Below are 12,969 nucleotides of genomic sequence, written 5' to 3'. Positions count from 1 at the left end.
TAAAGAAGGCGAAAACGTGTTCAGTTTCAGGAAGTAGCAGTGATGCCTTCCCTCAACACTTACATTTAAAAAGGTCCAAAACAAACTGCAGGACTGTAAAATGAAGGTCACGGTGTGGAAGGATACTGAGTCCTTTATATCCAGAACAGACCATCTGTTTGGCCGAGACAACATGTGACCTCACAGGCTCCAGTGTTTGTAGCCAGGCCTACTGATAGGCTGATTGAATCTGGTCCCTCTCATGATGTTCTCTGAAGGGGGATTTGGCTTTTGGTTTGGTATGTGTGTGTTTCCTGTTAACTAGTAGGTAGTTGATGACCGAAGGCACAGTGGAGGTTACCTGTTAACTAGTAAGCAGTTGAGGACCAGACAGAGGACTGAAGACACAGTGGAGGTTACCTGTTAACTAGTAGGTAGTTGAGGACTGAAGGCACAGTGGAGGTTACCTGTTAACTAGTAGGTAGTTGAGGACCAGACAGAGGACCGAAGGCACAGTGGAGGTTACCTGTTAACTAGTAGGTAGTTGAGGACCAGACAGAGGACCGAAGGCACAGTGGAGGCTATGGCCAGATAGCTCTCAAAGTACTCCTGTCAAGGCCAGAGGGAAACAGTCACATTTTAGTCATTTAGCAGACACTCCTATCCAGAGAGTCTTACAGTCAGGCCATTCATCATAGACCTTCCCACTCACAGCCCGTCATCCCTTACTCCGGTTGAAAATGGCAGATTTAGCCTAAATTTAAACGCAGTGGCTGTACAGTAACATGTTATACATGACGTCTGTACAGTAACATGTTATACATGACGTCAGAGCTCAGTGGCTGTACAGTAACATGTTATACATGACGTCTGTACAGTAACATGTTATACATGACGCCAGAGCTCAGTGGCTGTACAGTAACATGTTATACATGACGTCTGTACAGTAACATGTTATACATGACGTCAGAGCTCAGTGACTGTACAGTAACATGTTATACATGACGTCTGTACAGTAACATGTTATACATGACGTCAGAGCTCAGTGGCTGTACAGTAACATGTTATACATGACGTCTGTACAGTAACATGTTATACATGACGTCAGAGCTCAGTGGCTGTACAGTAACATGTTATACATGACGTCAGAGCTCAGTGACTGTACAGTAACATGTTATACATGACGTCTGTACAGTAACATGTTATACATGACGTCTGTACAGTAACATGTTATACATGACGTCAGAGCTCAGTGACTGTACAGTAACATGTTATACATGACGTCAGAGCTCAGTGGCTGTACAGTAACATGTTATACATGACGTCAGAGCTCAGTGACTGTACAGTAACATGTTATACATGACGTCTGTACAGTAACATGTTATACATGACGTCTGTACAGTAACATGTTATACATGACGTCAGAGCTCAGTGGCTGTACAGTAACATGTTATACATGACGCCTGTACAGTAACATGTTATACATGACGCCTGTACAGTAACATGTTATACATGACGCCTGTACAGTAACATGTTATACATGACGCCTGTACAGTAACATGTTATACATGACGTCAGAGCTCAGTGGCTGTACAGTAACATGTTATACATGACGCCTGTACAGTAACATGTTATACATGACGCCTGTACAGTAACATGCTATACATGACGTCAGAGCTCAGTGGCTGTACAGTAACATGTTATACATGACGTCAGAGCTCAGTGGCTGTACAGTAACATGTTATACATGGCGTCTGAAAAGTAACACGCCATACATGACGTCTGTACAGTAACACGCCATACATGACGTCAGAGCTCAGGTTCTCCATTTGATCCACAGTACCAGGGATGACATGACGTTATACCCTGGGACGTCCTGAACAGAATAAGCCTGTTTGTTGTATTGTGAACACAATTAGCACCTGAATGCCATCATGACTCCTTTCTACAGGCACCAACATTACAATCTGTTTGTCTGAAGTGGCTTTTGGAACGGCTAACGGCTAACACTATAGTGTTATATTTTATAGTTTAGCTAGCCATGTTGGCAATAGAATCATCTTTAAAACGACGCCCACCTGACACAGATTATTGTTTTATTTTACCTTTATTTAACCAGGCAAGTCAGTTAAGAACAAATTCTTATTTACAATGACAGCCTACTGGGGAACGGTGTGTTAACTGCCTTGTTCAGGGGCAGAACGACAGATTTTTTCCTTGTCAGCTCGGGGATTCGTTCTTGCAACCTTCCGGTTACTAGTCCAACGCTCTGACCACGAGGCTAACTGCCACCCCGATTGCGATTTCTAATTGTGTTGCAAGTGAACGAGCACTTCAATTCCTACAGCTGTCAAAGTGATTTAATGCAGTAGACAGACAGACAGACAGACAGACAGACAGACAGACAGACAGACAGACAGACAGACAGACAAGGCAGACAAGGCAGACAGGCAGACAGACAAGACCAGACAGACACAACTTCACTGACTCACACTAAGATCTGAGCGAGTCTCCTCTCCGCCACCATCAGTATTATTGCTCAGCTTGTAGGTCCAGTAGTGTTTAGCCGTAATGAAGAAGTTCCAAGGCAGCAGGGAGCCGATGCCCAACAGGAAGAAGATCATGTACACCATACAGTAGGAGTCTTCTGGACAGTGGCGGGAGGCTAGGGGCCTCCCGGTGGCCCCTGGGGGTCCTGCATGATGCTGCTTGGGCAGGAGAGGGGCCCTGTCTATCTACAATGCAAGGAAGTGGATGTGTTACAGGTAAATGTGGGGAAAGGTTATACAAGTTAGCATTGGGTTAGTGTAGCATTGGGTCAGTGTAGCATTGGGTTAGTGTAGCATTGAAAATAAAGCAGTTTAATATACACTATAATGTCCACAATTTTTAGATTTCTGCCTTTCTAAATGACATGTTGTGATGTCCTCTCTCTCTCTCTCTCTCTCTCTCTCTCTCTCTCTCTCTCTCTCTCTCTCTCTCTCTCTCTCTCTCTCTCTCTCTCTCTCTCTCTCTCTCTCTCTCTCCCTCTCTCTCTCTCTCTCTCTCTCTCTCTCTCTCTCTCTCTCTCTCTCTCTCTCTCTCTCTCTCTCTCTCTCTCTCTCTCTCTCTCTCTCTCTCTCTCTCTCTCTCGACTCTTTTATGATTTCTAAATACTGCACAATTTATTCCCCGTTTCCCCAGAACATGTGTAAATATCGGACTATAAATTGTGTCTTCCTGTATTATACTGATGCTAAAATGTTTATTATATTCTACTGAGACATTTACTTTATGTTCGTATTCTTCTCTTGTATAATGTTTTGTTGTTGCATGGTCCGGATTGAACCTGCAGTCAGCATTTAGTTCTGTGATGTATACCACAAATATCCTGTATATATACACGACTAACACATCTTGAAACGTGTTGATGTGGTTTACCTCATCAGCGACCTGTCCCTCGGTCTCCTCGTCAGACATAGCGGAGGCGTGGATGGGAGAAGCTGCCCAGTAAGAGTTTACACTGGCCTGTAGAGACTCTGTACCATCAGCCATCATCACACACAGGGGAATGGAGAAAGAGAGGGAGACAGAGGAGAGAGGGATGGAGGAGAGAGAGATGGAGGAGAGAGAGATGGAGGAGAGAGGGATGGAGAGGGACAGGAGGAGGAGAGGAGGAGACAAGGAGAGAGAAGGACAGAGACAGGGGAGGGGGAAGAGGGAGGAAAGGAGAGAGGGTGGAGTGTTCCTCCAGGGGTGTGTAGGACTGCTCTACCCAAGGTTGAGGTTCATAGTGTGGGGGAAAGACTCAGGCTGACACTGGGGACCAGGGAAGTACCGGCAGTCAGGCTGACACTGGGGACCAGGGCAGTACGGGCAGTCAGGCTGACACTGGGGACCAGGGAAGTACCGGCAGTCAGGCTGACACTGGGGACCAGGGCAGTACCGGCAGTCAGGCTGACACTGGGGACCAGGGCAGTACCGGCAGTCAGGCTGACACTGGGGACCAGGGCAGTACCGGCAGTCAGGCTGACACTGGGGACCAGGGCAGTACCGGCAGTCAGGCTGACACTGGGGACCAGGGCAGTACCGGCAGTCAGGCTGCAGCACCTACAGACAGAGGGAGGAAGGAGAGAGAAGGAGAGAGTCAGGGGGAGGGGGAAGAGAGAGGAAGGAGAGAGAAGGAGAGAGAGAGGGGGAAGAGAGAGGAAGGAGAGAGAAGGACAGAAACAGGGGGAGGGGGAAGAGAGAGGAAGGAGAGAGAAGGACAGAGACAGGGGGAGGGGGAAGAGAGAGAAGGAGAGAGAGAGGGGGAGGGGGAAGAGAGAGGAAGGAGAGAGAGCTCACATGAATGCGTTTGACCAACGACCATGACAGTTATAGTACTGAATACAGTGTTTTATCTGTACCATGTAACAGGAGCACACACACACACACACACACACACACACACACACACACACACACACACACACACACACACACACACACACACACACACACACACACACACACACACACACACACACACACACACACACACACACACACACACACACACACACACACACACACACACACACACACACACACACACATCCTCCTCGCTTATAGAACGGGAAGTTCAGGATGACCGTGACCCCTGACCCCTGACATCAGCACATGACCCACAACACTACCACTCAGATACTTATAGACGTGCGTGTGTGTGTGTGTGTGTGTGTGTGTGTGTGTAACACCATGGTAAAAGGATGTCACGGACAGTTAGGTTAGAGGTGAGAGAGAATTAGACAAAGCTGCTTGTGTTCCACTTAAAAGTGGAATGTGAAAACTACCTCTCCTCCCTAGTTGAGACAGTCTACCTCTGTGTCTATGTAGACCTAACACCACAGTTAACTGTTAAAGACAGGTCTATATAGACACAGAGGTAGACTAACATCACAGGTAACTGTTAAAGACAGGTCTATATAGACACAGAGGTAGACTAACACCACAGTTAACTGTTAAAGACAGGTCTATATAGACACAGAGGTAGACTAACATCACAGTTAACTGTTAAAGACAGGTCTATATAGACACAGAGGTAGACTAACATCACAGTTAACTGTTAAAGACAGGTCTATATAGACACAGAGGTAGACTAACATCACAGTTAACTGTTAAAGACAGGTCTATATAGACACAGAGGTAGACTAACATCACAGTTAACTGTTAAAGACAGGTCTATATAGACACAGAGGTAGACTAACATCACAGTTAACTGTTAAAGACAGGTCTATATAGACACAGAGGTAGACTAACATCACAGTTAACTGTTAAAGACAGGTCTATATAGACACAGAGGTAGACTAACATCACAGTTAACTGTTAAAGACAGGTCTATATAGACACAGAGGTAGACTAACACCACAGTTAACTGTTAAAGACAGGTCTATATAGACACAGAAGTAGACTAACTCCACAGGTAACTGTTAAAGACAGGTCTATATAGACACAGAGGTAGACTAACACCACAGTTAACTGTTAAAGACAGGTCTATATAGACACAGAGGTAGACTAACATCACAGGTAACTGTTAAAGACAGGTCTATATAGACACAGAGGTAGACTAACATCACAGTTAACTGTTAAAGACAGGTCTATATAGACACAGAGGTAGACTAACATCACAGTTAACTGTTAAAGACAGGTCTATATAGACACAGAGGTAGACTAACATCACAGTTAACTGTTAAAGACAGGTCTATATAGACACAGAGGTAGACTAACATCACAGTTAACTGTTAAAGACAGGTCTATATAGACACAGAGGTAGACTAACATCACAGTTAACTGTTAAAGACAGGTCTATATAGACACAGAGGTAGACTAACATCACAGTTAACTGTTAAAGACAGGTCTATATAGACACAGAGGTAGACTAACACCACAGTTAACTGTTAAAGACAGGTCTATATAGACACAGAAGTAGACTAACTCCACAGGTAACTGTTAAAGACAGGTCTATATAGACACAGAGGTAGACTAACACCACAGTTAACTGTTAAAGACAGGTCTATATAGACACAGAGGTAGACTAACATCACAGGTAACTGTTAAAGACAGGTCTATATAGACACAGAGGTAGACTAACTCCACAGGTAACTGTTAAAGACAGGTCTATATAGACACAGAGGTAGACTAACACCACAGTTAACTGTTAAAGACAGGTCTATATAGACACAGAGGTAGACTAACATCACAGTTAACTGTTAAAGACAGGTCTATATAGACACAGAGGTAGACTAACACCACAGTTAACTGTTAAAGACAGGTCTATATAGACACAGAGGTAGACTAACATCACAGGTAACTGTTAAAGACAGGTCTATATAGACAGAGGTAGACTAACACCACAGTTAACTGTTAAAGACAGGTCTATATAGACACAGAGGTAGACTAACATCACAGTTAACTGTTAAAGACAGGTCTATATAGACACAGAGGTAGACTAACATCACAGGTAACTGTTAAAGACAGGTCTATATAGACAGAGGTAGACTAACACCACAGTTAACTGTTAAAGACAGGTCTATATAGACACAGAGGTAGACTAACACCACAGTTAACTGTTAAAGACAGGTCTATATAGACACAGAGGTAGACTAACTCCACAGGTAACTGTTAAAGACAGGTCTATATAGACAGAGGTAGACTAACACCACAGTTAACTGTTAAAGACAGTCCTAACTTCTGCCACAGTTGGAATGTTTCATCTGTCCTTGACTGGATAAAACAAGAAAGAAAGTCTCACACTATGTAGGTGATGGGAATCCAGCGAACTTCTGGAAAGTAGTTAAATCTCTGAACCCCCCCCTAAGATCTGGAAAGCAGCATATGTCCTCTTCCCCATAAAAGAGGACATCCTTCTGACTTCTGTCCAATTCACCAATTATTTTGTCTTTCCAAAGATTTAGAATCCCTGGCCAACTCTCAGCTAATAACGTTTAAACTTCTCATTCTATTCTAAATGTGCATCAATCTGGTTTTGGACCTGGACATCGCACCATTTCACTAATCTGGTTTTGGATCTGGACATCGCACCATTTCACTAATCTGGTTTTGGATCTGGACATCGCACCATTTCACTAATCTGGTTTTGGATCTGGACATCGCACCATTTCACCAATCTGGTATTCGACCTGGACATCGCACCATTTCACCAATCTGGTATTCGACCTGGACATCGCACCATTTCACTAATCTGGTTTTGGACCTGGACATCGCACCATTTCATCAATCTGGTTTTTGACCTGGACATCGCACCATTTCACTAATCTGGTATTCGACCTGGACATCGCACCATTTCACTAATCTGGTATTCGACCTGGACATCGCACCATTTCACTAATCTGGTTTTGGACCTGGACATCGCACCATTTCACTAATCTGGTTTTGGACCTGGACATCGCACCATTTCACTAATCTGGTTTTGGACCTGGACATCGCACCATTTCACTAATCTGGTATTCGACCTGGACATCGCACCATTTCACTAATCTGGTATTCGACCTGGACATCGCACCATTTCACTAATCTGGTATTCGACCTGGACATTGCACCATTTCAGCTGCTACGCTTGTTCTAGAGCAGGTATTCTCAAATGGTTTTGACCTGGACCCCCAGAGGTACGCACAACGCCGTCGGGGCTACGCCAAAATAAAAATGTGATTCCTTTTTTTAAATTATTAATAAATGGAGTAGCCTCGTTTCACTGCCAAAAATAAAATGAAACCATCTAGTGTTCAGCAAAAATAACAACACAATGTCAAATACAGGAAGCCTCGTCAAATAATTAACGGCCAATCACATTGTTTCTACATACTTTTACTCAGATATTTAGAAACGAAAAATTACCATTTGAAAAATAAGCCACGGGAGTTTTTTGAGCGAGAATAAAGACGACTTTCAAGTAGTAATACGTGTATAAATGCAACAGATACCATTAATAAGAAGGAGCTAGAAGCATCTTATATGGTGAGCTACCGAGTGGCTAGGACAGGCAAGCCCCATACTATTGTGGAGGACTTAATTCTTCCTGCTTCCGCAGATATCGCTGGGACAATGCTGGGGGAAAAGGCCCCAAAAACTATACAGACAATGCCTTCAAACAACACTGTTTCACAGTGCATCAGTGACATGGCAGGAGATGTTTTTTATTTTATTTTTTATTTTATTTTTTAAATTTTATCCCCTTTTCTCCCCAATTTTCGTGGTATCCAATCGCTAGTAATTACTATCTTGTCTCATCGCTACAACTCCCGTACGGGCTCGGGAGAGACGAAGGTCGAAAGTCATGCGTCCTCCGAAGCACAACCCAACCAAGCCGCACTGCTTCTTAACACAGCGCGCCTCCAACCCGGAAGCCAGCCGCACCAATGTGTCGGAGGAAACACCGTGCACCCGCCCCCCTCAGTTAGCGCGCACTGCGCCCGGCCCGCCACAGGAGTCGCTGGAGCGCGATGAGACAAGGATATCCCTACCGGCCAAACCCTCCCTAACCCGGACGACGCTAAGCCAATTGTGCGTCGCCCCACGGACCTCCCGGTCGCGGCCGGCTGCGACAGAGCCTGGGCGCGAACCCAGACTCTGGTGGCGCAGCATAGCACTGCGATGCAGCGCTCTAGACCACTGCGCCACCCGGGAGGCCATTGCAGGAGATGTTTTAAAACAATTACTGCTTTGCATAAAAGCCAGTGAATTCTATGTGTTACAGCTGGATGAGTCGACAGACGTGGTGGGCCTGGCACAGCTCCTGGTATATGTCCGTTACGTTTATGGGGGGTCAATTAAGGAAGACATCCTCTTCTGCAAACCACTGGAAACCAGGACAACAGGAGAGGATATTTTTAAAGTACTGGACAGCTTTGTGACATCAAATGGACTTTGGTGGTCAAGATGTGTTGGTATCTGTACTGATGCAGCAAAAGCCATGACAGGGAGACATAGTGGAGTGGTAACGCGCATGCAAGCAGTTGCTCCCGAAACCACTTGGGTACACTGCAGCATCCACCGAGAGGCTCTTGCTGCCAAGGGAATGCCTGACAGCTTGAAAGACGTTTTGGACACTACAGTGAAAATGGTTAACTTTGTTAAAGCAAGGCCCCTGAACTCTGGTGTATTTTCTGCACTATGCAATGATATGGGCAGCGACCATGTAACGCTTTTACAACATACAGAAGTGCGCTGGTTATCAACGGGCAAAGTATTGACACGTTTTTTTTTAAATTGAGAGACGAGCTTAAAGTTTTCTTTACTGACCATCATTTTCACTTGTCTGACCGCTTGCATGATGACGAGTTTCTCACACGACTGGCCTATCTGGGTGATGTTTTTTCTCCCTGAATGATCTGAATCTAGGATTACAGGGACTCTCCGCAACTATATTCAATGTGCGGGACAAAATTGAGGCTATGATTAAGAAGTCGGAGCTCTTCTCTGTCTGTATTAACAAGGATGAACTCAAGCTAACGGACAATGTCAAATGTGATATAGAGAAGCACCTGAGTGAGTTGCGTGCACACTTTGTATTTATTTTACCTTTAACCAGGCAAGTCAGTTATGAACAAATTCTTATTTTCAATGAAGGCCCAGGAACAGTGGGTTAACTGCCTTGTTCAGGGGCAGAACGACAGATTTGTACCTTGTCAGCTCGGGGATTCAAACTTGCAACCTTTCGGTTAATAGTCCAACTCTAACCATTAGGCTACACAGGTACTTCCCTGTGTCCTTGACTGTGACAGACACACTAGGACGACACCAGTCCATTTAAATGAATGTAGCCAGCCTACAGTTGGGGAGTTAATGACAACGTTCTCTCTCGTTGACAGACTACTTAAACATAACTAAGCATCTGACCAAATTACGCAAGCTTTTAGTTCTGGGTTAACCGATTGGAATGAAAACGTGACCAGACAGATCACATGAAGCCACAATACTTGTTCCAGTGAACCAATGTCACTCATATAGTTATAGGTGTGACGTGATTAAATGATGCGGTCTTCCTCTTTTCGGTGAGCCAGTCAGGCAGAGAGGACTATAGGATTGTAAAGTGCTGATATTGCATCCATAAGTATCACGTGTTGGCAGGCATGGAAATAGAATCACGACTTTAATTCTAGTTCTGTGTTTTGCACAACTGCTGCAGATAGATGACGCATCGACTAGGCTAATTCACAATCACATCAGCCTGAGTTTGACTGGTCTGAAACTGTGATCACGAGTTTAGTGGCTATATTTGTTCATAACGCATCTATCCGCAGACACAATAGTAATTCAACCGGTTCGTTCACCTGCCTTTCCACACTGCAGCAGCAATCTAGTAACCTTTATACACTCCCTGCATCATTCGTTTGATTGAATCCACGGTACAACGTATCAAACCGATAACACCGTATGGAACAGACTTCTTGAAACGTTCAGAATACACCGTCAGTCACCAACCAAGGTGCTCAAGAAAACAAATATCCCTTATCGATATTCATGTACCATCAGATACTCACCTACTATTGGACGCGTGTCACCCATCAGCATGACGAGACAGAAAGCACACATTCGCTGATGTTGTTGGCTTTGGCGTGTCAGAATACGTTGTATCCGATGTCAGATGAACTTGACTTGTTTTATTGTTGTCTTGGTCTCGGCTCGAAATACTCGGTCGTCACCAGTTACCACAGCCACAGAGTTATAAACTCCGCCCTTTTCTTAAATGTAGCTTCTTAAAATTATATTTTAAACCTAACCTTAACCACAATGTTAACATTATGCTTAACCCTAACCATAAATTAAGATCAAAAAGTTATTTTCTGTTAATATACATTTTGACGATTTTTTACACTTTGTAGTTGTGGTAACTAGTGGAAACCAAAACACCCCCGGTGTGTTTCTATCAAGTTCCTGACTACAGAGACCAGAGTATTGTTTTAAATGTTTTGTTTTATTTAACCTTTACTTAACTAGGCAAGTCAGTTAAGAACAAATTGTTATTTACAATGACGGCCGAAGCTGGGCTAATTGTGCGCCGCCCTATGGCACTCAAAAATCACCGCCGGATGTGATAGAGCCTGGACAGCAGAATTCAGAGCAGTCGTCGCAGGTATTCACAACATATCCACGAGTGCATGGATTAATCGTGCAGTACTCATATTCAGCAGCAAACGGCGATGTGGGACCGCATATTTTGTTAGCGATGGTTTAGAAAAGGTTTACCCGTGGGTTGTGAATGAATACTGTACAGCCCTCATTTATTGTACCAGTCAACCAACTGTAATGAAACAGCAGGGAGCAGGTCCCGAACCCTCGACTTTCTAGCCCGAAGTCCGGTGCGCTATCGACTGTGCCGCAAAAGCATGCTCGTGCGGCAGAGTCGATTTCCCCGATTATAGACCCAGGGTCGTTACACTACTAGGGCGTATTGAACACTTACATAGGAAAAACAAAGCAACGTGGATGTTTTGGAGTCTGATAACTCTGAGGAGGACTTTGGGGGGGGGCATTTGGGTACTGAGCCAAGCTAGTCTGGGTGATTCCCTCCACCATCTTCTTCCAAAACCAAGATAGTAATGCTTGTGGATTTAATCTACACACGCTAATCACTGCAGCAGAAAAATAAAATAACATGTACAGATATGCTGTATTTAATGGATCTTCAAAGATTAGTTTTATATGTTTAAATTTATAAAAAAATATTTCACATAATAAAAAGTGAGACCTGAATCAAGTGGAGCACCACTGTGTGTCATGACTTGTCTGTTAGTGATGTCATATGCAAGTGTGTACATTTAATGTGTGGCGTGTCCACAGAGAATGGGCTGAATCCCCTTCTCTTTTATTGAGCAAACTGAGTTTGATTTTGAAGGCGAACTGCAAATTCCACTATTGTGGCTAGCTTCATACCACATAACCCAGTCCGGTCAAGCCGCACTAGCCAACTGGAGCTAGCTGGCTGCTTATAATGTTAGCTTTGGGCAACAGGGTAGATGTCTAGCTAATGTAGTTATTTTCATGAACTGAAGTTCGATTTCAATAGGAGAACAACAAGTGGCTAACTAGCTAATACTTACTCACATGGATTCCTAAATCATTGCTAAGAATATTGAAAATGACTGCAATCGCTACTGGTCATTGTGTTCAGGCTGGTTGTATTGGTGCTAGCTAGATACCAAGCTAAAGTTTAGAATAACATCTGTATCAAAGATATTTGCAAACATTTTTGATCCTGCTCTTATTTCAAATGCACAGCACAGACGTTTTCCCATTTGGTTGAACAAATAATGCCTTATTACCAACTCAGTACTGTAAACACAAATTCAGCACACACAACATTCTAGAATATAATTTTGTTATTTGACGTGTCAAATTTAAAAGCTGATTTGACGCATCAAATAGTGTTATTTGACGTGTGTTTATTTTTTGACACGCAAAGACCCAAACAGCGTTCCATAGAAATCTACCTGAAAGAGTATAGGGGGTGATAAATGACAGAATTAAGCCAAGGCAACTGTACCACCGTGTGGCTGTCGCCTACCATTGAACGCCTTACTAACGCCTGTGTGACGGCTGTGTGTAACTAACACGTCGTCATCCCAACGCCTGTGTGACGGCTGTGTGTAACTAACACGTCGTCATACCAACGCCTGCGTGACGGCTGTGTGTAACTAACACGTCGTCATACCAACGCCTGTGTGACGGTTGTGTGTAACTAACACGTCGTCATACCAAAGCCTGCGTGACGGCTGTGTGTAACTAACACGTCGTCATCCCAACGCCTGCGTGACGGCTGTGTGTAACTAACACGTCGTCATACCAAAGCCTGCGTGACGGCTGTGTGTAACTAACACGTCGTCATACCAACGCCTGCGTGACGGCTGTGTGAAACTAACACGTCGTCATACCGACGGCTGTGTGTAACTAACACGTCGTCATACCAACGCCTGCGTGACGGCTGTGTGTAACTAACACGTCGTCATACCA

At 44.3% G+C, this 12,969-nt stretch overlaps 1 protein-coding gene across 2 annotated transcripts in view; it reads right to left on the bottom strand.

Moving 5' to 3' along the window:
* slc29a3 (solute carrier family 29 member 3) overlaps nt 1–11,027 on the bottom strand; it is a 35,408-nt gene extending 24,381 nt beyond the window's left edge. The window contains exons 1-4 of one of the 2 annotated variants that reach the window (XM_071391364.1): nt 10,500–11,027; nt 3,400–4,068; nt 2,472–2,714; nt 506–588 (exon numbers count right to left, since the gene is read on the bottom strand). In XM_071391364.1, coding sequence (XP_071247465.1) covers nt 506–588; nt 2,472–2,714; nt 3,400–3,516 — 443 coding nt within the window. In that variant the 5' untranslated portion in view covers nt 3,517–4,068; nt 10,500–11,027. The remainder of the gene's footprint in view (nt 1–505; nt 589–2,471; nt 2,715–3,399; nt 4,069–10,499) is intronic. The other variant, XM_071391363.1, reaches the window with a different exon arrangement.
* Between the last annotated feature and the right edge of the window lie 1,942 nt (nt 11,028–12,969).

This window comes from Salvelinus alpinus, chromosome 3 (genome assembly GCF_045679555.1).
Source record: "Salvelinus alpinus chromosome 3, SLU_Salpinus.1, whole genome shotgun sequence".
In the NCBI taxonomy this organism is placed as follows: domain Eukaryota; kingdom Metazoa; phylum Chordata; class Actinopteri; order Salmoniformes; family Salmonidae; genus Salvelinus; species Salvelinus alpinus.
The sequence above is the reverse complement of the archived record's forward strand: the minus strand, read 5'-3'. Positions and strand labels throughout refer to the sequence as shown.